Consider the following 26375-nt stretch of genomic DNA (forward strand, 5'->3'; position numbering starts at 1 on the left):
TCTTAACCCCCCCCCCCCCAAACTTTATGACGCCCCTTCATACCCCCCTCTTCAAATCCCCCCTTTCATGGGCATGGTCCCCTCAGGCTCCAACACTTGGCCGTGCCACCCTAGAACCCCAGCACTGCCGCCCTAGCACCTTGACAGTGTGACAGTGCTGCCCAAGCAGATCCAGGCTGGCAGTGCCAAAGGACCCGAGTGCCAGAGGGAGAAACAGGGCGGCTACCCTGCCCTGTTACAGAACACCCACTGGTCTCCAGTGGCCTGGAAAACCCACCAGGTGCCATTACACCTGGTCTATGTTTGTATAGACCAGTACTAACCGTCGCCTAGTCCAGGCCTCGCTGGGGCGAGATCCAGATCGCAATGTCTTGCGAGCTTCGGATGAATCTCACAAGAAGTCTCAAGAGGCGCAAATTGTCACCAGGTCAGGTATGACGAGGCCGGTAAATCATCCCATCGACTATGTAGCGTGGACTCCTTCTGGTCCGTTTAGAATTTGATCTGTGGCCTCACCCCCTTCTCCTCCGCTCTTCCCTCCCCCCTCCTCCTTCCCCCCACCCCTCCCCCTTTCCCCCTCCTTTCCCCCTCCCCCTCCTTCCCCCCTCCCCTCCCCCTCCTTCCCCCTCCCCTCCCCTCCCTCCCCTCCCCCCTCTCCCCTCTCCCCTCCCCCCTCTCCCTCCCCTCCCCCCCCCCCCTTTCCTTCCCCCATCCCTCCCCTCATCCCTCCCCTCCTTCCCTCCCCCCCCTTTCTCCCTTGCTCTCTCCCTCTGTGGGCGGCACCTTAGCACAGTGGTTAGCACTGTTGGTTCACAGCTCCAGGGCCAATTCCCGACTTGGGTTACTGTCAGTGTAGAGTCTGCACGTTCTCCCCGTGTCTGTGTGGGTTTCCTCCGGGTGCTCCGGTTTCCTCCCACAAGTCCCGAAAGACATGCTGTTGGGTGATGTGGACATTCTGAATCCCCCCTCAGTGCCCCCGAACAGAAGCCGGAGTGTGGTGACTTGGGGCTTTTCACAGTAACTTCACTGCAGTGTTAATGAAAACCTACTTGTGACAATAAAGATAATTATTATTGTCCCACTTCTCCACCCTTCCCTCATCTTCCTCCTCTCCTCCCTTCCTTCCACTCATCTCTCAAATCTCATACGATGCCCCATCCCCCCTTTATCTCTGCTCCCGCCTCCCTATCGCTGCCCCACACCCTCTTCTCCTGTGTGCTTTCACCTTTGCTGCGTTGCTGTCCCTTTAAAAGTGTAACATTTCATTCCCACCAATTCGCAGGCCGCCCGTGACAAATAGTCCCCCTCCTCTCTCCCCATTGGCCCGCTGCGTTCCATTTTGAAAAAGGCCCCTCCCATAGCAACTGCGAATTAGCAACGCATCCTGGCGGCGCGCTGATTGGCCAGCGCATGAGAGTCTGGAACCAATAGCGGAGAGCTGGTGCCCATGCCGCACTTTTCAAAAATTAGGTTAGTGGGATTGAAGCAGTGAGAGTGGCAGCTGGCAGCCTGGCACCGGGCTCCTGGCACTGGACAAGCTGCCTTCACCCTCAGAACAGATATCAGCACAGCCAGGCTGCGTGCTGCAGCCTCTGCGTTCAAGCGCTTTGTGTCTTCAATCAGCAGCACTTCCATAAATTAGGAGGTTCAGCAGAGGTTTGTGAATTGTTTTAACCCCTTTCCTGCGGTTTGGTTGCATTAGCGAGGATGCATTTGTTGCAAACCTCTTACTGCATGAGGACCCCCTCTGCCCCCCCCCCCCCCCCCAATTTCCACTTGGACCCAGACTAAATGTTTTCTTTTAGTGCTTCGGCAAATAGCGCTTTCGATCTTCTGCTCCAATTAACCAACGCGTGATTACCTTTTCTGTTTCCCATTAGTTCCTCTGATCCGGTTATTTTATCCCTCCCCTCCTCTCCAGAGGCTTGTCTAAGCAATGCCGCAACCCACTGAAACAAAAATCTCTCAACGTGGATCATTCAGAAAGGAGCCCTCTGTGATAGAGAAGGTAAGGACTGATTAAATTGCTGTGAAGATCCAAGTGAACCAACCCCTTTTGTGTTTGTGTGTTAGATTATTATAAAATTGTACAACAGGAATTCAAAAACCTTCAGAAAGATTATCCACATTGATGCAGTGGTTTAATGTTGGTGCAAATTCTAATGAGACGCGGTGAACTGAATAGATGTTTGTGGCATTAGACAAGGGAATCTAAACTGGGAAAATTCGGTGTCATATTGTTGCAATCGTCTCAATAATGTGATACAAAATGCACGTGAATTGGTCTTCTGTAGTGGGGAAGGTAGGGTTTAAACGGAAGGAAGTCAGTCATGTGGAGTATGTTTACATTTGAAAGTCTGCATTTTGATTTGATGACCTAATTGAACCGTGGACAGCACAAGCAAAAATATTGCAGATGCTGGAGATGTGGAATTAAAAACAGAAAACGCTGAAATTGTTCAGGGGATCAGGCAGCAACTGTATAGAGAAACAAAGTTAACGTTTCAGATTGATGTCATGAACGGTCATCTGCCTGAAATGTTAACTTTGTTTCTCTCTCAGCAGATGCTGAAATGTTTGCGTATTTCCAGCATTTTCTGTTTATTTTGAATCTTGGGAACCTCAATATGAACCCAAGGAAGCAGACTGCTGTGGACTGAGTCAATGTCAATGCAGTCGTATATTTAAAGTAGGACTGTTTTTAAACACTTAATCTAGATTGATTCCTGAATATAAAAGTCAGACTTGAATGTATTAGATATCAGTTACATGTCGACTACCAGACTTCAAGAGGACAGTCTAAAGCTGACATGGAGTTAGAGATAGTTATGAAAGTCTTTGATTATTAACTGCCGATCAATGTAAAATCTGCAATAATTGCCTTGTCAGTAGCTAAGCCTTCAATTGTAGCACAGCAGCACCTGTTGCACAGCTCAAACACCTGTCCCCATGCATTATTGTTTTCCAGTGACGATGTCTACTTGCAAGATCTACCCTTTTTTGGGGCTGGTTTAGCACAGTGGGCTAAATAGCTGGCTTGCAAAGCAGAACAATGCCAGCAGCGCGGGTTCAATTCCCATACCAGCCTCCCTGAACAGACGCCCTGAACAGAATGTGGCAACTAGGGGCTTTTCAGAGTAACTTCATTGAAGTCTACTTGTGACAATAAGTGATTATTATAATATTTTTTTAAAAATTGCAGGTTTTAGTCACTTTGCTGAGCTGTCACATTCTTTTTCAAATTCTCAATGGTTTTATATTTTCCTTCCTCCAAATTAATGGAATATATCTGACCACTAGGCTGGTGAAGCAAAAAACAGCTGCAGGATTGTTCTGATTTTAAGAAGCTTAATGATATTGATAGCATGGTGTTTTCCCCTCTTCCCAGCATCAGCATTAATGTTTCCTACATTTTCCAGCACGTTGGAGAAATTACTTGTCAGGGCTTAAAAGTTCAAGGTGAGGGGCAGGAGATTCAGAGGGAATTTGAGGAAAAATTTTTTACCCAGAGAGTGGTGACGGTCTGGAATGCAGTGCCTGGGAGGGTGATAGAGGTGGATTGCCTCACATCCTTTAAAAAGTACCTGGATGAGCACTTGGCACACCTTAACATTCAAGGCTATGGGCCAAGTGCTGGCAAATGGGATTAGGATTGGCAGACCTTTCATGTGACGGTGCAGACTTGATGGGCGGAACGGCCTTTTCTGCACTGTGTTTTTCTGTGATATGCTCTAGCACGCCCAAATAAAAGATTAAATCAATATACCCTGCCCCAAAGGATTGGGCAGAAAAAACAGCACGCACTGGAACTGAAAAAGGAACCGCAGCAAAATATTCATTTTCACCGACTGTATTCTGCTCACCAAGGATCAAGGGAGGCTAGTCCACCTTGACCCTGCTCAACAAACCCGAAGTTCAACATTGGAAGGTGAGCCCAATCCCAAGCTCCCTGTATCCCCAGATAGCTAAATTGGGAACACGTTAAGCCCCCCAGATTGGCTCGTTTCCCCGGTGGAGTGACTGGACGACAACACAAGTTTTTCTCCCAATTCAATCTACACCCTGGAAAAGCCCCAAAACGCTTCAGCAGTGTCATGATATCACTCATCGTGGATATTGGATCTGTCACTTACAAAAGATCACCGGCGTGCAAGGACACCATACCTTCCAAACCATCCCCCTCCTCCCATTATCCCTTCCCACTTATCACAGGGCCTCAGGGAAATTGCCAACGGTTCAATTGCCAATGCAAACAAAGAGGGGCAACGTAGGGCACCCCTCTCTCATTCTGTGTAACTTAAAAACACCTCAAAAGCCCTGTTGACTTTATCCAGTGCCAACACAAGTCCCTCGCCTGAATCCTGAATCTGGACAATCTCTGGAGGCTGCCTGCCACCTCAACTGACAGGTCATGAGCTGACTGGCCAGGGAGGTTCCAAGTGGTGGAAGTGAATATTCTGTCTAAGTTCTTGTTTGTCTTTCAAGCTCCCCTGATCTTCATACCAAAGGCTTTTTTTTCAGAAAGTGGACACGATCATTTCTGACTTTGTATGGGTGGGGAAGGTGCTGATGGTGGGGAGGACCTGCTACAGAGGCAGAGAAGGGGGGTGGGGGGTGGGGGGGTGTTGGGGATTGGCTTTGCCGAACTTCATTATTATTGGGTGGTGAATGTGGACAAGGTGTGGCGGTGGTAGGAAGGAGAAGGGGAAGAGTGGGTTAGGATTGAGGAGGAATCTTGTAAGGGGTCTAGTTTGAGGCCTATGGTGATGGCAGCGTTGACAATGGCTCTGAGTAGGTATTCAGGGAGCCCGGTGGTGCAGTCCACGGTGAAGATATGGAATCAGTTGAGGAGGCATTTTAGGGTGGAAGGAATTTCGGTGCTAACGCCGCTGTGTGTGGGGGGGGGGGGGGGGGGGGGGGGGGTGTGGAGGTGGATAGTGTAGACAGGTGGTGGAGGTGGATAGTGTAGACAGGTGGTGGAGAGACATGGGGCTGGTCAAGGTGAGGAATCTGTATTTGGAGAAAGGGTTCGACAATCTGGAGGAGCTAAGGGAGAGGATAGACTTGCTGAGGGGTAGTGAGTTCAGTAATCTACAGGTTAGGGATTTATGTGAAAGGTCAGGAAAGGGTTACCTTTCACACGCACATGTTTTCGGGTTGTGAAAAATTGGAAAGATTCTAGGCGGGAGTGTTCGCGGTCTTAGCCAGGATAGCTGAGGAGGAGGTGGACCCGGACCCTTTGGTGGCGATATTTGAGGTCTCGGATAAGCCGGAACTCATGGGGAGGAGGAAGGCCGATGTCTTGGCCTCTGCGCAGCGGCAAATTTTGCTGGAGTGGGGGTCAGCTCTTGTTCCTGTCTTCTACCCTCTGCAACTTAGCATCCAGCGAGGCCAACTGATTTCTGTGTTGTGACAGTGTCTCCCCCACCCCCTTCAGCACCTCACCATGTTCCCGCACTATCTCCAAAGTCCCCTCCAAAGCCTTCAAGACTAATGCATCATCTGTCTTTTTTTAAGGGTCCTCACCATTTCTCCCCCTTGCCTCTCTGTGCTTGCTGAACTGTCTTTCAAATTCAACAGCCATTACCTCTGTCAGCTTGTCCAGTGTAATAGATGTTTCCCCACCCAGAGCTTGCCTTTGCCATCTTCAATGCAGCAGGACTCTGCACCTTGCTCCGCACCTTACGCAGAGAGGTTACTGCTCATGCCTTTTATTTCCAATACTCTTCCTTTTTTCTTGTGACATTGTGGTGATCCACCATTGTGTATATATATGTGTGTGTGTGTGCCTCTATTAGGGGATGTACAATAGTACCTGCTATTACAGGTTTGCTGGTAAGCCCCTGCCGGCTAGCTCCGCCCACGGGGAGCAGTATAAATATTCATAAGCACTCCTGAGCTGCCATTCTACAGCTGCAGTGGAGGGAATAACATCTCACGGTAATTGTTGGAACCAACAATTCTACGGACATGTGCTTGTAGGATTAGAATAGCGGTTTTAATATACTTACAACAGAGCCAGCCTGTTGGTCGTTGAACTTTCGGTGAACTGGCCGGCTGACCCTGTGGCACTGATCTTTATACAGCAGCTCCCGGGGGAGGTGTCCTGGGCAGAGCCAAGGGAGAAGCCCAGTATAACTCTCGAGTATTCCCAGAGCTACTCCGGTACTGGGGGTTAGAATGGAGGAGGTGCACCTTTTCAACAAGGGGGTCAGTTTTGTGGCCCCTGATGTGCTTCCTCAGGAGGACCGGGCCTGGTGTCCTCAGCCAAGCCGGAAGTGAGACTCCCGTGGTAGTGCCCCTAGAAAAAATGAAGAGTCGCTCGTGAGGGGTTTGATTTGTAGCTGTACAGAGGAGGGATCTGATTGCGTGGAGCGCGTCTGGGAGGACTTCTTGCCATTGGGAGACTTGGAGTTTACTAGACCGGAGGGTCAGCAGGACGGTCTTCCAGACCATCGCGTTCTCCCTCTCCACCTGCCCGTTTCCCCCTGGGGCTGTAGCTGGTAGTCCTGCTCGAGGCGATGCCCTTGTCGAGCAGGTACTGACGCAGCTCGTCGCTCATAAAGGACGAACCCTGTTCACGTAGCTGGGGAAACCGAACAGGGTGACGACACTATGCAGGGCCCTAATGACTGTGTGGGAGGTCATATCAGGGCATGGAATGGCAAAAGGGAATTGGGAGAACTCGTCGATGATGTTGAGGAAATAAATGTTCTTGTTAGTGGAGGGGAGTGGCCCTTTGAAATCGATCGCAAGGCATTCAAAGGGCCTAGAAGCCTTGATCAGGTGGGCCCTGTCTGGTCTATAGAAGTGCGGTTTGCACTCTGCACAGATTGAGCAGTCCCTGGTGACCGCTTTTACCTCCTCGTTGGAGAAAGGGAGGTTTCGGGTTCTGATGTAGTGGGCGAGCCGGGTGACCCCTGGATGGCAGAGGTCGTAGTGGGCGAGTCGGGTGACCCCTGGATGGCAGAGGTCAACGTGGATGGCTTTCAGACGGCTGATCTGTGCGCTGGCGCATGTCCCGCGCGATAGGGCATCCGAGGGCTCGTTGAGCTTCCCCGGTCGATATTTAATATCGTAACTATATAGGTGGAGAGTTCGATCCTCCACCGAAGGATTTTATCATTTTTTATTTTGCCCCTTTGCAAGTTGTCAAACATAAAGGCAACCGATCGTTAGTCGGTGATGAGGGTGAACCTCTTACCTGTGAGGTACTGCCTCCAGTGACGAACAGCCTCCACGATGGCTTGTGCTTCCTTCTCGACTGAGGAGTGTCGGAGTTCTGAAGCGGATAGGGTATGGGAGAAAAATGCAACGGGCCTCCCTGCCTGATTTAAAGTGGCTGCTAGAGCTACCTCTGAGGCGTCGCTCTCAACCTGAAAGGGAGTGGATTCATCCACCGCCCGCATGGCTGCTTTGGCGATGACCTCCTTGATGCAGCTGAAGGCCTGGCGCGCCTCAGCTGACAGGGGAAATCGTGTGGCCTTAAAGAGTGGGCGGGCTTTGTCCGCATATTGAGGGACCCACTGGGTGTCGTATGAGAAGAACCCCAAGCACCGTTTGAGGGCCTTCGGGCAATGAGGGAGGGGGAGTTCTAAGCATGCGGTCCGGGTCTGGGCCCAGGACTCCGTTCTCCACGACGTAGCCGAGGATGGCCAGTCTGTTTGTGCGGAAAACGCATTTCTCCTTGTTAAAAGCGAGATTTAATTTCTGTGCCGTTTGGAGAAAATGGTGGAGGTTGGCGTCATGTGCCTGCTGGTCATAGCCGCAGATGGTAACATTGTCCAGATACGGAAACGTGGCCCGCAGCCGTACTGGTCTACCATTCGGTCCATTGCTCGTTGGAACACCGAAACCCCATTAGTGATGCCGAAAGGGACCCGGAGGAAATGGAAGAGGCGGCCATCGGCCTCGAATGCCGTGTAGTGGCGGTCCTCCGGGCGGATTGGGAGCTGGTGGTATGCAGACTTCAGATCCACCGTGGAAAATAGCCGATATTGGGCGATCTGATTAACCATGTCTGCAATTCCAGGGAGGGGATACGTGTCTAGGAGCGTAAAGCGATTTATGGTCTGGCTATAGTCGACGACCATGCAAAATTTTTCCCCGGTCTTGACGACCACCACCTGAGCTCTCCAGGGACTATTACTGGCCTCTATGATCCCCTCACTGAGCAGCCGTCGGACCTCCGATCGGATAAAGACCCTATCCTGTAGGCTGTATCGCCTGCTGCGAGTAGCTACTGGCTTGCAATCTGGAGTGAGATTGGCAAAGAGCGGAGGGGGGGAGATGCGCAGCGTGGTTAGGCTGCAAATAGTGAGTGGGGGCAGGGGCCCGCCGAAGCTGATGAGGCTCTTGAGGTTACACTGGAAATCCAGGCCTAATAAGAGTGGCGCGCAGAGGTCGGGCAGGACATAAAGTTTAAATTTAGAATAACTAGCGCCTCGAATTGTGAGCGTAGCAACAGTGCGTCCTTGGATTTGGACTGAGTGGGAGCCCGAAGCGAGGGCGATAGTTTGGCTCACCGGAAAAATAGAAAGCGAACAGCGTCTTACCAGCTCTGGATGTATAAAGCTCGCGGTGCTCCCGGAGTCAGAGGCATGGCGTGCTGTACCCATTGATCTGCACCTCCGCCATTGAACTTCGTAGGTGCTTGGGGCGGGATTGATCTAGGTTGACAGCGTTGAGTTTCGGGTCACGTGGTGAGTGCCCGAGAAAGTCGTATTCTTCAGATGAGCTTTCTGAGCATGCGATGCAGATGGGGCCCGTGGATCGCACGTGGTGAGCGGCGAGGAAGATGGCGGCCCCCGTGAGTCGCACGTGGCCGGCCGCATGGTGGGGGTTTGCCAAGATGGCGGCCCCCATAGATCGCACGTGGCGGGAGGGGGCGGTGTCGGGGCGTAGGCCGCAGTGTTTCGGGCCCCGCGGGCCCGCTGGTGTTGGGAGCGATTTGTTCTCTCTGCAGGGGAGTTAAAAACTGGGGCCCTTTTCGCGAGGCACACTCTGGCATAGTGGCCTTTCTTCCCGCAGCTGCTGCAGGTCGCGGATCGGGCTGGGCAGTGCTGCCGCGGGTGCTGGCTTTGGCCACGGAAATGGCAGGCTGGGGCAGCTGAGTAGCTGGCTGGAGCAGCTGAGTAGTTGGCTGGGGCAGCAGAGTAACTGGCTTTGGCAGCGCGGTAGCTGAGGGGCCGTGCGGCACAGGCTTGGGGGGATTGTTGGTCGGGGGCCCACGATGATGTCGCGGGAAAGGAGGTGAGGCTGCGGAAGGAGACTTCCATAGTGGTAGCAGCCTCCACAGTAGTGTCTAAGTCCTGGGCCCCCTTTTCTAGCAGTCTTTGGCGCACATAGTTAGATCTAAGGCCCACTACGAAAACGTCCCACACAGCAAGCTCCCTATGTTCAGCCACGGTAACGGCTTGGTAATTACAGTCATTGGAAAGATTGTTCAATTCCCGTACAAACTCAGCAAGCGTTTCTGTAGGCCGCTGATGGCGAGTAGTAAACACGTGACGTGCATAAACCTCTTTAATGGGCCTAACGCACATTTTGTCCAATATCGCCAGCGCTGCGGTGTAAGAACCGGCCGGATTTAGCTGTGTAGAGATTCTGTGGCTTACCCTCGCGTGCAGTAGGCTGAGTTTTTTTGTTCCTCCGTTGTTCCAGCGGTGCTGGCTTCTGCCAGGTAGGCTTTAAAACATCTCAGCCAGTGGGAAAAAATTTCCTTAGCCTCTGCATCCTGTGGGTCGAGTTCTAGGCGTCCGGGCTTGAGGGCTGCTTCCATGATTTTCTTCGACTGTTTCCTAAGTATATTAAATTGTTGGAACCAACAATTCTACGGACATGTGCTTGTAGGATTAGAATAGCGGTTTTAATATACTTACAACAGAGCCAGCCTGTTAGCCGTTGAACTTTCGGTGAACTGGGCGGCTGACCCTGTGGCACTGATCCAAATACAGCAGCTCCCGGGGAGGAGTCCTGGGCGGAGTAAAGGGAGAAGCCCAGTACAACTCTCGAGTATTCCCAGAGCTACTCCCCCTGGTGGTCATGTTATTCCCTCAACTGCAGCTGGATCCGCCCTGCCGGCTAGCTCCGCCCATAGGGAGCAGTATAAATATTCATAAGCTCTCCTGAGCTGCCATTCTACAGCTCAGTTGAGGGAATAACATCTCTCGGTAATATAGCCTCTTTTGTATTGTTTCGTGATTCTGTGTGCAATTGTTAGCACATCAGACATCCTACCCAAATGGGACAAATTTGTCTGCCAATTACCCCTGGGAACTGGGTGAAAAGAACCAAAACCCAAGGACTCTAACGGAAGCTAACTTGCTTGTCATCTCCTTCTACATGTGGCTGCTCCAGCATTTTTCAACTCTGTCCATGTCCTGCTGGACAAAAGGCATTTGGCACCATTGTTGGGCTCTTCATTTTTAGGTGCAAGGAAGTTTCTTGTAACTATTTTACAAAAACCCCAACTTGTGTCATTTGAAGTATCTCCTGGTTTTACAATGTCTTTAACTGAAGGGAAAAGCTAGTTCAACTGGAGCTTAGCATTTTGTTATGGTCCTCCTAAAGGCCATTTCAATTTGGTTTTGGGGAGGATCAGCCTTGCAATACTGTGATCATAAACAAGTCTTTCACCAACTAATGTACCCTAGGTGGGATTCTCCGACCCTGTGCATGCGCGAACTCGCGCCGGCCGTGACGCGCATGGGCGGACCCGTGCTGACGCCCGTATCGGCAGCTAGAGCAGCGTGAGGCTCTCTAGTGCCGTGCTGGCCCCTTGTGTGGCGCAGGGTCGCTGATCGTAGGGGCCAGGTGACGCCGTCGTAAAACGCTCCGGCGTTTACGACAACATCAACACTTATCCCCAGGATCGGAGAATCCTGCCCTTGAACCCTGTAGGTTACACAATTTATTTCACAACCAAAGTTTGTCTTCACCAATTGTTTGCAGTTCTTTGATATTCATTCATTCATTCATTCATATTCATTCATTTATAGATTCCCTCGCAAGATTGTTACTTATTGAGTTCCTCCTGAATAGTATTAGTTGAAGTCTGGGTTCATGTTGTTTACTCATCCTCCGTATCACAAGAGGTAATGGGATTGTTGGGAGGGAATTAAAATAATTTGGATGTCATGATATGAGGAAAATGCATCTGTACTTAATTTCATTTACCCAGCAGAGTGCTGGGATTTCAATGGTTTTAATGACCAATGCTTATAATAATCCACCTTTTTATATGCAATCAGGATGACGGTCTTTATATCAAACGTTCTCCTTCATCACCCCAAGGTGGTCCAAAGAAGAGATCGGCTTTTGAAGACCTCACAAATGTAAGTTCTGTGACTCGTTTCTTTTCTCCTGACTGTCAAAAGCAAACCGGTTCTGTACCTCTTTAATTTTTACTGTTGGAGTACGAATATCTCTTTTATTCATACCTTTTTCCTTGCCCCTTCATCAATGCTAATAGGCGAAGCAAGGTCAAGATCTGGTTTCAAAGAAAAAAGGTGGGAAGTCAGTGGGCAAGAAAACTCTGAAAAGTACTGCTGGAAAAGAAACATCCAAAAACGATGAGAATAATCTCAAACGGTGAACATTCTTTTTTTTCTTCATGTTTGCATTTTTCAGAACTGCCATATTGAAAATTCCTAAATATTTTGCACAGTTCATTGTTTTATAATTCCAGTGACTGAGGCTGGAGCATCTCTCAAACAAAAATGAGATGCGCGAGTAATTATTTTGTTTTATGATCTGGAGATGAGTGTCCTTGAGCAACTTTCTTTTCATCCTTTCATACTGTTATACTGTCAATTCACTTGTGAGACCGTGAGAATGGATGAACATTAGGCTTTATTATCCATGAACTCGCCTGCCATAGTCGGCTGTATAAATGAGTGCCACCCACAGGTGGCTGGTCTATATATGGCCCCGGTGAGGGTGAAGCCAGAGGCGGAGCCCACCGGGGTTCCAGTGCAGTACCTGGAAGTAGCCCGTATCATCACTTCCAGGTTATAGGTCACATCATTCTACAGACAGTACAGACAGCTCATGCATTAGGTGAATACATTCACCACACATACCTCTTACAATATGTTTTGGCTGAGTGGTGGCTATCTTCTAGTTTCATCTAATACTGTTATGAAATAGAATAGCTAATGTGAATATTGAATGCCCTAGGGAAGTGCTTTGCATCTGCTCGGTGAACACATTGGTTAGCACTGTTATTTCACAGCGCCAGCAGCCCGTGTTCGATTCCCGGCTTGGGTCACTGTCTGTCTGTGCGAAGTCTGCTTGGTCTCGTCATGGGTTTCCTCCGGGCGCACCGGTTTCATTCCACAAGTCCCGAAAGACATGCTTGTTGGTTGAATTGGACATTCTGAATTCTCCCTCGGGCGCTGTAGTGCGGCAACTAGGGGATTGTCACAGTAACTTTATTGTAGTGTTCATGTAAACAAACCTCTGACACTAATAAAGATTACTGTTATTAATGTTGGATAGCCTCCAATATGTCCCCCTGACTATCAACCTGTGGAGTGTTGGGTGTAATAATATAATACAGCTGCACTCATTGACTTCTGTAAGTGTGAAAAGTGTAATATGTTCTTCACACACCCACACCATTATTTACAAAGGAGACTTGAGGCATTCCGTCAACTGGATTGACACCTGCACCATTATTGTTTGCAGCAACATCAATTATATAGCACCTTTTTAATGATATAAAATGTCTCTTGAGTGTTTCAAAGGAACATTATGGAACACAAAATATGACAACAAAACCATATTGGTTCAAATGACCAAAATATAGAATCCCTACAGTACAGAAGGAGGCCATTCAGCCCATTGGGTCTGCACCGACCATTTGAAAGACCACCTGACACTGGTCCAATCCCCGCCCTATCCCTGTAAGCCAAACTAACCTTTGGACACTTGGGGGCAATTTCTAGCATGCCATGCACCTAACCTGCACATCTTTGGACTGTGGGAGGAAACCCACGCAGACAAAGAATGTGCAAACTCCTCCCAGTCAGCTGAGGTTGGAATTGAACCCGGGTCCCTGACGCTGTGCAGCAGCAGGCTAACCACTGTGCCACCATGCTGCCTCGTTAAGAAAGTAGGTTTTCAGGAGTGTCTCAAAAGGAGGATAACAGTCTGCCTGTGACTTCAACGTTCCCTTCTCAGTTATAGATGTCAGAACGGTAATTGAGACACCATTACTATTTGCTCCAGACAAATATTGGCCAGTCGGACACTGCTTCTCTTTATACGTTTTGTATCTAAATTTGCATAGTACGCATCTTAACATAACTGTATGTCCCATATTTGGCATTAATGTTTTCCTGTGGTGGTAGTATTGGTGTCCATCAGTGCTCTTATTGTTTTGGAGTCCTTTAAATTTCATTTATTGATAAGTGTGAGGTTATTCACTTTGAAAGCAAAATTCAGGAAGGCAGATTACTACCTGAATGGCTATAGATTGAGAGAGGGGAGTGTGCAGTGGGACCTGGGGTGTCCTTGTGCACCAGTCGCTGAAGGTAAGCATGCAGGTGTAGCAGACGGTAAAGAAGGCTAATGATATGTTCGTCTTCATTGCAAGAGGTTTCAAGTATAGAAGCAGAGATGCGTTGCTGCAATTATACAGCGCCTTGTTGAGGCCACATCTGGAGTATTGTGTACAGTTTTGGTCTCCTTCTCTGAGGAAGGATGTTCTTGCTCTTTACCAGACTAATTCGAGGGATGGCAGGACTGTCATATGAGGAGAGAGTGATTAGATTTTGTTCTCGCTGGTGTTCTGAAGAATGTGTGGGGATCTCATAGAGACTTAATTCGAATGGGACCAGACAGGGTAGATTCAGGGAAGATGCTACCAGTGATGGGTGTGTCCAGAACCAGCGGTCACAGTCTGAGGATCCAGGGTAAACCATTTCGGACAGATAGGAGATATTTCTTCACCCAAAGAGTGGTGAGCCTGTGGAATTCATTGCCACAGGAAGTAGTTGATGCTATAACATTGAATATATTCAACAGGCGGCTAGATATAGCACTTGGGGAGAATGGGATCATGGGATCAAAGGCTATGGGGAGAAAGCAGGATTAGTCTATTGAGTTGGATGATCAGCCATGATCGCGATGAATGGCAGAGCAGACTCCAAGGGCCAAAAGGCCTCCTCCTGCTTCTCTCTTCTATGCAGCTATTGACAATTTGATATGCACACATTAGCGCATTTGACCTGTGACTTTTTTTCCTCCAATGTGTACACCATTCCATTGTAAATTGCATCAATTCTTATTCATTTGCACGGTATGAAATTTCATATCCAAGAATAAAGTACAAAATTATTCTATATATTGATTATTCAATTGGGTAACTGCCAAACTCTCCGAGCTGTGTAAAATATGTTCTAGTTTTATTTGCTTTTAACAAAATTGTGACTCACTAATTAATGGGGGTTGATTTATCTGAAATCTGCTGGGATTGAGGATTTGTAAGAAATTGTTCTTGGATGCTTTTCGTAAGGTATTGATCATCAGGATTGCTTCCTGAAAGCAATACCAAACTGACTTTTAATTATTAACCACACCAAAGGATATTTAAAAATCCCTTCCTTCTTTTCCATTTGTCTCTTCAGTACAGGACCCAAAGATTCCCAGGAGCAGCAGGATAATGCTGTAGAGGAAAAGAAGCCGGAGAAACAGGATAATGCTGGAGAACCTAAGGAGCCAGCCTCACCTGAAGAAAAAATAGCTGATGTAGATAAATCAGTAGGCATAAAGGTAAGGAAGGCTAGAGAATATAAAATTCATTCGTTATGACTCCATGGCCAACACAACCAGCAACCACAATTCAGTACCAGCAACTTTTGAGGCACAAAGTGAAGAATTAATAAGGCAACAATTGTAATATAAGAAAATTTGTGCATATTGGAATTTGAAATATGAGCAAGCTGACATTGTGCACTGTTCTTTCGATATTATATATACATCCTGAAAATAAGTATATAAATGTGTTTTGTTTGGCTTGGTGCTCTGGTTGATCTGAACCTTTTTCTAATAAAATTATTAATAATTTTCCGCTAACTCTTAATTTTTTTTGCATATTGTCACTCCTCATAAGGGAACTGTTTGAATTCAATATTTTAACTTTTGTACCATTGAATTGCAGCATAGTTCCACTTTCTTGCGCTGAAAATGAATGTGCCAATTCTGTTAAATGTAATGGAGGGAAGTGCACTGCCAGAGGCATGCCTAGAATGCCAACAACCATTCTTGTTGAAACGTAAACTCTTTTTGGATACAGTCTTGTTTATACTTTGTGCTTTGACTCTTAAGAAATCGGCATGTACATTTGCCTATAATTCTGATTGGCAAAAGGCGCATTTTCTTAGATTATTGTGCATTCAAAAACCCCCAAGAAGCTGGAAACTGTTCAGGACAAAGCAGCCCACTTACCACCCTATCCACCACCTTTAAACATGAATTCACTCCATCACTGATGGATGGTGGCAGCAATGTGTGCCATAAAAATACAGCAGAAATTTATCAATTTATCCTTTCTTCTACCCTTGAATATAATTGTACGGCAAAATGAATGCATTTTTGAAAGATAAAAGATGTTTGACAGGATTGTCTGATGTGGCACCTCACTTTGTGTTATGAACATGGAGATCAAAAATAGGCATGAGTGATTGGGTACATTGGCCAACAACTTTGTTTTACAAGTTTTGGCCAAATCCTGAGGAGAATACAACAGCATGGAGTAATTATTTTATTTAAATTCCAGCAAGATGACCTGCTGATTTTGGAGAAATTAATTAAGTCAATTTGCTATCTGTCAAATTCTTAGATAGAAAATACTTCCATAAGGGTAAAAAAAAAACAGCCTTCGGTTTTATTATTATTATCATCATTAAATTCCCTGCATTCTTTGGCAACTATTGTAGGATACTCCTGGCTAGGTAATGAGTACTGGCTTCTGTATAATATTCTGAAGGAGTTAAACTGAAATTTATCAAAATATCAGAGAATTGTAGAAAATATCACTGCATTTTATAAAAAGAGAAATTCTATGGCTTGTAGCTGTCTGCCTATGATGATGTCGATGAAGAAAATCTGAACGACCCATTTCTGAATGCAATCTATGCGAATGATATATTCAGCTACATGAAGGAGAGAGAGGTAAGCAATCTATTACTTTTGGAAGCTTCCTGCTTACTTCAGCATTGGCAGGATCTTGTACATTTTGAAACGGAATTGTTGGATGTTGCAGGCAATCTGTTTAATTCGCCACACTGTTGTTACATATCGCCCCCTCACATTTTTCTACCTAGTGCTGTGCATTTGTAATCTAATATTGAAGAATTCTAAATGGTTAAAGCGTTCAGTAGCAGCTGCACAAAAGTAATAATGCCATTCACTGGTTTGTTGTCATGCAAATTAATTTTCAGTATAGGATAAACAATTGTATTTTTTTATATATTTTAAAAACAGTTGGATAAATATCTGGCTTGAAATGCAATTATGGAACTATTGTTTGATGGGACTGGCAGTGACTGCTTCAGTGATGATAGAAAATTTGTCATCCTGAAAATCAAAAATGTAAGAATTAATCAATATTCTGTTACTTTGATTATTTTGCAGCACTTTTTTGTAGGCATTCGGATGGATTGCATAGGAGTCTGTGATAGAATTAAGTGTTAAAAGTCTGGTTTAAGGGGAGGGCTTGAAATGTCAGATTGATTTTTTAAGTTTGTGTTATCAGCTGCACGGGCATCTTTTGAGTGCGAAATCCATTATTTTTATCGAAGTTGAAAGGTGTAAACCAGAAAAATTCAGTTTTCAATTCTTTGCAGATGTGCTTCTGTGGGTTTTGTCTGGACTTCAACTGTTGAATAAGCAAAATATATTAACGTTTAGATACATTACAATCTACTCCATAACAATGTGATTCTTGGATCTGGCAGGAGAAATTTGTCCTGAAGGGTTATATGCAAAAGCAGCCTGACCTGAACATCGAGATGAGGGCAATCTTGGTAGACTGGATGGTTGAGGTACAGGTAAGCACAATATTCGCCTCGAGCTTCAGTTGGTTGCTTTTCAGTAGATGGTTTGTTTCGGTTCTCTCTCTCACACAAAGTGGCTACTGCACGATGTACGATTCATGGTCAAGAGAGCTGGCACAAGACTGTGCAGTGGAGTATTGAGAGAAGTCTGAATGACTCCCAGTTCTTATCATTTTCCTACCCCCAATTTGATTAACTTGGAGGTGTGAATTATTTTTCCTCCCTTTTTAGAGCTTTTCTTGTAGAAGGACCGAGGGTGAAATTCAGGCACTCGCGCACCTTTTCATTCAGATCGAATTTGTATATTTCATGAGAATAAAACTGGAGGATTGAACTGATGGTAGAAATCGTATTACTGGCTTTTTTGCATGAAATATGACAAACTCAACATTTTTATTGTATGGGGTACCTGGTGGTACATTCAGGATGCCAATATTTTAGGGTTTCGGATGACTTTAGCTCAGGTTAGAAACCAAATATCAAATGATTTTACTGTAATACCAACATTCCAGATTATTTAAGAACCTACTAATGAGCAAATATATTGGTCATGTACTAAAATGGGTAATTTCTAGGTTTTTACTTTGACCGGAGACTCGTCTGCCCATCAACGCTGCTATAGATTTCCCACAACAACTGCAATTGACCTCCAGATCTGTCTATTCAGAATTTTCATTTGTGGCATTAAAAGAAGAAGCCTTTGCAGACAATCCAGCCTTTTGCACCTGTTGTAACATATGATCTGTATCTTGATGCCTTTCACAGCCCTCTGTGACCTCCACGCTCTAAAACCCTCTGAGATTTAGGTGTTCCGCTTGCGCATCTGGGAATGACGTCAATCATTTCACAGACTAAGCACTGGAATTCCCTCTCTCAAACCTTCTTCCTTAAAACCTACATTTATGGACTCTGCTTTTAGTATATCTCTTGGACTCTCACTGTTCCTAGCTTTTCACGCCATGCTGGGTGTGGCCTTCTTGTGATAAATAACATGTAACGTTCACATACCTAAATTCATTGGTCTCAATGTATTATTTTATTTTCAAAAGGAAAATTTTGAGCTGAATCATGAGACTCTGTACCTGGCAGTGAAGCTAGTGGATCATTACCTGGCAATGACTGTGTGTATGAGAGAAACACTGCAACTTCTGGGCTCTACTGCATTCCTCATTGCTGCTAAATTTGACGTAAGCAATTTTAGCAATTTGTATATGAATTGAATTTTTTGGCCTCCTCTCTTCACCCTCTAAACCTGAACTTATCTAAAATTCTGCTGCCTGTATCCGAACTTGTACTAGGTCCAGTTCACCCATCACTACTTCATGGCCGTATATCCCTTTTAGAACATAGAACAGTACAGCACAGAACAGGCCCTTCGGCCCTCAATGTTGTGCCGAGCCATGATCACCCTACTCAAACCCACGTATCCACCCTATACCCGTAACCCAACAACCCCCCCTTAACCTTACTTTTTGTAGGACACTACGGGCAATTTAGCATGGCCAATCCACCTAACCCGCACATCTTTGGACTGTGGGAGGAATCCGGAGCACCCGGAGGAAACCCACGCACACAGGGGGAGGACGTGCAGACTCCACACAGACAGTGACCCAGCCGGGAATCGAACCTGGGACCCTGGAGCTGTGAAGCATTTATGCTAACCACCATGCTACCCTGCTGCCCCTTTTATCTCCATACATTTCTCCAGCCCTACAGCATTCTGAAAATGTTGCATTCCTCCAACGCTGGCTCTTGGACATTTCTCGCTTTATTTACCCCCACCATTGGCACCTCTATGTTCAACAATGTAGACCTTGAGCACTGCCCTCCCTGTAATCTCTCCTGCCTCCTCCTTTTTAAGGTGCTCCTTAAAACCTAATGTTTCTTTATTAGGCTAAGCGCCAATATTTCTCAATTATGCTCCTATAAATAGTCTTGCTATAGAACAGTCCTTGGGAAGGAAGGAGAGATTCATTATAGGATTGGCATGTGCTCTCACCTGAGGGGTACCTGGCACAATGAGTAAGGACCCTTTGTTTTTATTAGGTAGTGTGCTAACTTCTAGTACAGTAAGAAGTCTTACAACACCGGTTAAAGTTCAACAGGTTTGTTTGGAATCGCTAGCTTTAGGAGCATGGCTCCTTCATCAGGACACCCCAGTCCAACACCGGCCTCTCCACATTAACCTCTGGTATAGCATCAGAATGAAAAGCAACCTTGCGAAAAAGTTAACTTTTTATAAAAGAGCAACTTTATTATACTTGAGGACAACAACTATCATTCAATCTGTTAAAATGGCAGCATAGTGCCAGGCATTAAACTGTCAGATTCTAATTCTCCAACCTACCCATTAGTTATGATCTTGGCTGCAGTATCCATTTTCGCTTCAGGCCACTATAATGTACCCATTTTGTGAGTAGTTTTGGTGCTGTAACATCGCCATAGTCCCAGGTGACCATAGGCTGCTTTCCTCTTAAGGGGGAGAGCTGACTGCTGGTGATTTAACCTACCCCTCTGGTGAGGGACAAGGTTAAGAAGGCACGTCTTCATGAGTAGGGAAAGATACATAACCAATAAAAGGTAATCAATCTAAACCCTTATTTGTACAATCTGTGTTGCTGGGCCAGAGACTATTATGGGGAAGTGGGCGTGGTGCCTTCAGTGTGGATTGGGCTGATACACGGTTGCCATTTCTAGGAGCGGTGCCCTCCGTGCGTGGATGATTTCTTGTACATCTGTGATGATGCCTACCAAAGAGAGGAACTGCTTTCAATGGAGATGAACATTCTCCGAACCCTAAAGTTTGACATCAATATTCCTGTGGCTTATCGCTTCTTGAGAAGATATGCAAAGGTTGGTCATTTAAAAAAAATATATTATAATTGGAACTAAACATTTTGTATCATTATACTCTCGTGTACTAATTGGTAAATATACTCAAAAGACCCCAAGCATATAATTTGTTTTTCTCCCCTTTTTTTTCCTGAATGCACTGCACTTCTATTTCTGGGTATAGTTCTTTTGGTACCTTGTCCAAATGGGTAGTCTTTTTTTCTAGTTGCTCATTGAGACTATAATCATTCTGAGGCTATATGAATATCAGTCATATTGGGCTGAAAAATATATGGTTTTTAATAATCTTTATTGTCACCAGTAGGCTTGCATTAACACTGCAATGAAGTACTGTGAAAAGCCTGTATTTACTGGTCGACACTGGGCTGTTTTTTATTTTCTATGGAATATTGAAAGCAGCATAACCTTCATCAGTAATCAGCTCAAAGCTACCAAGTTTTAGCCTCATGTTCCCACACTCGCCCCCTTTCCTCACCACCCTTTCAAAAGAAAAGACTGAGAATGAAATTAAATTATTATTTTTGAACAGTAACCTAAGTAATTATTGTTACTTGGATGAGTTAATATATCTTGATGGGCAAAACAAATTGTATAAAAATGGAAACATATTCTCAACTGTCAAACTTAAACACAGACTTTCGAGAACCATCTCTAGGTTGACTTTGTCTCCCAGTTGATACACCTAAGATTGTAAAGGATTATTTGGAGACTACTATTATATGTCACACGTATGGGGGAAAAATGGGTTGAAGCGTTGAGTGTGACGAGAGACAGTTAACTCAATGGTGTGTTGGGTCATAAGCTGTTTTCTGCAGCAGTTGGAAATGTCAGTTTATTTTTCAGAGCACTCTCTTGCTAGACTAATACCTGTGTTTTTTTCTCAATCTGAATAACGTTTACAGTGTGCAAGAGCCAACCTCGAGACATTGACACTTGCCCGATACATCTGTGAGTTGACCTTGCAGGAATATGAGTTTATCTGGGAGAGTGCTTCCAAATTAGCAGCATCTTGCCTGCTCCTGGCCCTCAAGATGAAGGAACTTGGAGGATGGGTGAGTGTTAATTGCCAAATTGAAAGAGTGAACCTTTTTTCTGGTTTTTTTTTTTTTCTTTCGCTGGCTGGGCCGGTATTTATTTCCCGTCCCTAATTTTCCTTGAACGTGGTGGGGAACCGCTTTCTTGAACACTCGACGTGCTATTAGGCAGGGAGTTTCAGGATTTTGATCCAATGACAGTGAAGGAATGGTGATATATTTTGGGATGTAGTCCAAGTGACTTGGAGGGGAACTTCCATGTGGTGGTGGTGGTGGTGATCCCATACGTTTACTGCCCTTGGTGGTCGTGGTCATGCGTTTGGAAGATGCTGTCAAAGGAGCCTTGGTGAGTTGTTGCAGTGCAACTTGCAGATGGTACTGTCCATCAGTGCTGGTTGGGGTGCCAATCAAGCAGATTGGTTTGTCATGGATGGTGCCATGCTCTGAGTATTGTTAAAGCTGTACTCATCCAGGTAAGTGGAGAGTATTCAATCACACTTTTGACTTGACTTGTCCTGGACAGGCTTTGGGAAGTCAGGAGGTGAGTTACTCTCATCAGAAATTCAAAACTCTGACATTCTCTAGCAGATACAAGATTTATATGGCTGGTCCGTTTTAGTTACTGGTCACTGGTAGCCCCTGGGATTTTGATAGATGGAGGATTTGGTGATAGCAATGCCATTGAATGACAAGGAAATTACTCGATTTTCATTGGAGATGGCCATTTTCCAGAAGGGTGTGACTATAACTTGCAAAGCCAGGATGTTGTCCGAGCCTTACTGTCACACACGGCAATTTTGCATAGCTAATTCACCTAACCTGTAAATCTTTGGGCGGTGGGAGGAAACCAGAGCAAACCCATGTACACACTGGAAGAATATGCAAACTACACACACAGTGACCCATGGTTGCAATTGAACCTGGGTCTCTGGCACAATGAGGCAGCAGTGCTAACCACCGTGCCACCCCCAAACATTCACACTTCTGACCTTGTGATGAAGGCCATTGAAGAAGCTGAAGATGTTTGGGCCTAGGACACTAACCTGAGGGGCTTCTGCAGCGATGTTCTGGGCTAAGATCATTGTATGCCATCTTCCTTTCTGCTACATGCGACTCCAACCAGCAGAGGTTTTACTCCTGATTCCCATTGACTTTAGTTTTGCTGGGGCTTCTTGATGCAACACTTGTAAATGTGCCTTGATGTCCAGGGCAGTGATTCTCATTCAACTCTGCAGTTCAGCTCTTTTGTCCATGTTTGGACAAAGTTTGCAGTGGACCAAGTTTGCAATGATCAGGAGCTGAGCGGCCCGGGAGGAACCAAAACTGAGGGCCAGGGAGTAGGTTAGTGCTGAATAAGTGCAGTTTGATAGCACAATAGACAATATCTTCCATCACTCTGCTGATGATCGAGAGTAGACAAATGGGGTGGTAATTGGCCGCGTTGGGTTTGATTACATGGTTCTCGTACATTTCCTGTTTCTTGATGTCTGTTGGCTCTGAGCCAACTCTTGGGGCACGTGGGATAGGAGACCAGTAGATTCTACTTTCCCAAATGGGAAGAGATATTTGTATCTGTCTGTACTTTTCCAAAAATGGTGCTGCTGAGGGTGGCTCACAGTGGTGGGCCAAGAGGGAGGGGACTAGAATCTGTGCTTTGAGTGATGCTGTATAGTAGTGCTCTAATGTGCTGTGCCACCCTGCTCTCCTTACAATTTAAGTAATCAGGAAATGCTAATTGACAATCAGATAAGCTCACTAATTAATTTGTTCACCTACAGCAGGAAACTCAGCTGATTGTGCCCTCTTATGTTTCAGACTCCAACTCTGGAACATTACACTGGATATCCGGTCACTGATCTACACTCGCTGACGAGGAGACTGAACCTTTTGCTTTGCAGTAAGCCTGATGAAAAGATGAAGGCCGTGCGATACAAATATGCTCACAAGTAAGAATTTAACTGTGTGGCTCGCAACATTTCATTACACTGTTTAAGGAAAACCGAGGAAATTGTACATCTAGCCTGGTCATTCATGGTGTGGGAGCATGGCAGGAAAACCCTAAGAAAAAGGGTTGTGGGAAATTCTGATTTGTAATTTCATAGAAACTTGTGTGAGCTAGCTACTCAATCCTATTCCACCATTCAATTGGAGCATGGCTGGTCTGCTGCCCAATGCCACTTTTCTCCCATTGATTTGCATGAACGTAACCAGAATCTATTGGCTTCACTTTTCAGTTAACTTAGCATCCCTTTTGCAGGGAGTTTTATTTCCATCACCATTTTGCTTCCTCTTTTCACTCCTTAATGATCTTGTGCTAATTTTAACATTGTATCCCTTTGTCTAAACTCCTCCTACCAGAGAAAAGTGTTTCTTGGTTTTTAAAATTAAATGACTCCCTATTCGAGGGTGGGCAAGCCAAGTTTATGAATCTGTACCTCCATTTAACTCCCAGCATCATTCTGGTTAATCTGTGCTGCACCTCTTGATTCTTTCAGGGGATGGGAAATGTTTCTGGCAAGGCCAGTATTTGTTGCTCATCCTTAATTTCACATGAGATGATCCTACAAGATCAACACTGAGCTGTTGCAGTGTGTGGACTGAATACTGTACTCCAAACGTGATGTGCCCAAAGCTCTGCACAACTGAAGCACAACTTGCTCACTTTTTTGAGTTGTAGTGCCGTTTGTAATACAGGTCCAAATACAATCAGCCCTTTTGATTGCTTTTTGCACGTGTCCACTAACTTTGTGGTTTCTGTACATGGGTACCTAAATCTTTTTTTATTTGTCTCAATTTTAAATTTTTTTTTTTAAGCGTGTTCTTTGAAGTAGCAAAAATTCCACCCATGGATGTTCTGAAGCTCGAAGAACAGCTGAAGTTGGATACTTAATCTAAAGAAGTCCTGTCTTTTGGAGGAAGTAGTGTTGAATCACCTGCGTTCATGAAGCTGATCTTGTGTATATAGTGTGTAAATACTTGCAGCAGTTGCTTAATATTTCTTTCCTGTATCTCTGCTAAGCAGAAATGATTGTGTCATTAATCATAATGGTCATTTGAAATACAGCAAACATACTGAAAGTATCTGAATACCAAAATATAAAACTTAAAAGAGATTGGAAGAGGCCATTACACATCAAAATGCCCTTAGTGGTGGGAGGCAGCCCAATGTTGGCCAGATCTTCTGGCCCCATTGCTGCCAATGGGATTTCTCATTGAATCCACACCCCCCCAGCTGCCTGGAAACCCGTGGCAGGGGTTTACTGTCATCTCTCCTCCCGGGCCCTATTTCACCCAAGTGTTTTTATCCCCATGACTAAAGCTTTGAATGTAGAACAAAAGACATCTTTAGCTGGTTAAAGATAAGGCACTAGTTTTTCCCTGTCAATATTGGAAATGGCAATAAATAACCACCGACTATTATACAGCACTTTGATTTCCTAAAAAAAACTTGCATTCCAAAAAGAAAATTGTAGAAATTCAACTTTGTAGATTAAAGTGGAGCAAAGTGTTAAAAGATTATTTGTCTTGTTTTAAAAAAAAATTAAAGCCATCCTGTTGTTAATCTTGTATGATATTCGGTTGTTTCTCTACCATGGTAATGAAGTTGTCCTTTGTTTTGATTTCACGGCCCGCCCTAACTTCCCTCTCCATTCCTTATTTAATTTTCAAAAATAACACTTCTTGCAGGCTGGGACAAGAAAGGAAAAGAGGCAAGAGTTGCTAGCTAATCTGCTCCTGGGTACTGTCGAGCTGCAGCCATGTACTGGAGAGTGGCACAAGCTAACCTGGTCTAGCTTTTAACTCCTCTTATCTTTCCTGAGTTGAGAAAGTGGCTTTATTGCTACATGATCCATTCCACCCCAGTGTGGCAATACATACATGAGAAAATGTGTCCTGCCAATTTATGATCCTATGCACACAACTAAACTATTTAAAAAATCGATGCCCAATATTTAGGTGAGGGAAGAATGTAATAAGTTTGCTCAGATGAAGCAATGTTTATTAATCTTGTACCCCATTATGTTCTTGATTTTTAAAATTCTGTTCCCTTAAGTACAAACAAAAGATTGGTATTTCAGTGACCACTATTGTAGGTGAACATTTCCAAATGTAAAATATTTCAGTGTTTTAACTTTTTTGATGTTTTGCTTGTTAATATGTCTATTTGAGTTAATATGTCTATTTGAAACTATTTAAGATGCTTCGGAAGCTGTCATTTTTGTATGTTTTCTATATTTAAGTGTGTTTAAGCAAATGGCTCTTAATATGTAAAAAATAGTTTACATATAAATATATATGTTTGGATATCTCTGATCCATGCTTTCAACATTTCTTGTTTAATAAGAACCCTATTTCCATACCTGTCATTATGCCAAAACTGTTGTTATTTTGTAAAATAGATTAAATGTATTATTTACAAATATGTGGTCTATGTAATTTTTAAAAGTCTTTCAGTTTTTTTTTCACTGTTTAATAGTTGCACGACATGCTGCTTATTCACAAAATATCTGCAATGACCCAGTCGCACTTTTAGACTTTGCCCAGTGAGTTTGATTTTTGTTCATATCGAAGTTCTTGTAGGTCTGTATTTTGTGAGGGACGTGCGTTTCGACACCAGGTGTTGCCATTTAGAACTCTCAGACCAGGAACTGAACAGCCATTTGGGGTAAATCTCCCTGCCTTCATTTTACAACTGCTCCTTGGGCGGCATTTAAATGAAAGTTCAATGTGTGACTTTTCTGCAGCAATGCTCAAAAGAGAAAGTGATTGAGGATGTGGACCATATTTAAGAAGATCAATGTCAAGAGAGACTACGTGATAGTCGCCATGCTATTTAGAATCTACCTGATTGTACCTATTCACACCATCAAAGATGAAATGCCCCCTGATGAGAGTATTGAATACCACCCAGATGGAGAACTTTTAGCCCCAGCCTCCACCGTCCCATCGAACGTCTCACTTTTTCACTCAGTAACTATAATGTGCACCAAATGTTATCTACTAAATTCTGAGTTCAGACTGACCCAAACTCGCTTTGTAAAATGTATGTAAACATCGGTGACTGGTCTATAGGCCATGTTTTCAGGATCAATGGAAGTTGCAACTTTAAGCAGAGAAAGTTAATGGTTGAATATCAGGGTCAATGTAGTTTCAATGTATTGACTTATTTTCAAGGTTGTTTGAGTCCTTTCTTTTGATTTTTCCCTTTGTTCTCATTTTTTTCTTTTATTATTTTTGTTCCATGGAATCCTCATTGGAATGTGCCATTAAGCAGTGGACTTAAGCTGAGGCAGCCTGCTCGTCAGGAAGTATGTTCCAGGATGTTTTTTTTGGAGAGGAGAAAACCGACTCATTGGTGCCGAGAGAATCTTAAGAAACAGCTTGAGAGGAAGTCGGTTTGATTGGCTGGCTGGCAACGTGTGGG

General features: G+C 45.0%; 1 protein-coding gene across 2 annotated transcripts; it reads left to right on the forward strand.

Moving 5' to 3' along the window:
- The first annotated feature begins 1449 nt into the window (after positions 1–1449).
- On the forward strand, positions 1450–25371 carry ccnb3 (cyclin B3). Of its 2 annotated transcripts, none has more exons than XM_038775434.1 (12): positions 1450–1656; positions 1922–2008; positions 11253–11336; positions 11474–11592; positions 14634–14778; positions 16081–16179; positions 16965–17057; positions 18113–18250; positions 19761–19916; positions 20819–20968; positions 22766–22896; positions 23765–25371. In XM_038775434.1, the coding sequence occupies exons 2-12, from the start codon at positions 1937–1939 to the stop codon at positions 23838–23840; spliced, it is 1263 nt and encodes a 420-aa protein (XP_038631362.1). In that variant the 5' UTR covers positions 1450–1656; positions 1922–1936; the 3' UTR covers positions 23841–25371. The 2 variants fall into 2 exon arrangements, with proteins under 2 accessions (XP_038631362.1, XP_038631361.1); XM_038775433.1 differs by having other exon boundaries at positions 1481–1656; positions 1881–2008.
- Positions 25372–26375: the final 1004 nt, after the last annotated feature.

Source organism: Scyliorhinus canicula, chromosome 17 (assembly GCF_902713615.1).
Source record: "Scyliorhinus canicula chromosome 17, sScyCan1.1, whole genome shotgun sequence".
Taxonomy (NCBI): Eukaryota; Metazoa; Chordata; class Chondrichthyes; order Carcharhiniformes; family Scyliorhinidae; genus Scyliorhinus; species Scyliorhinus canicula.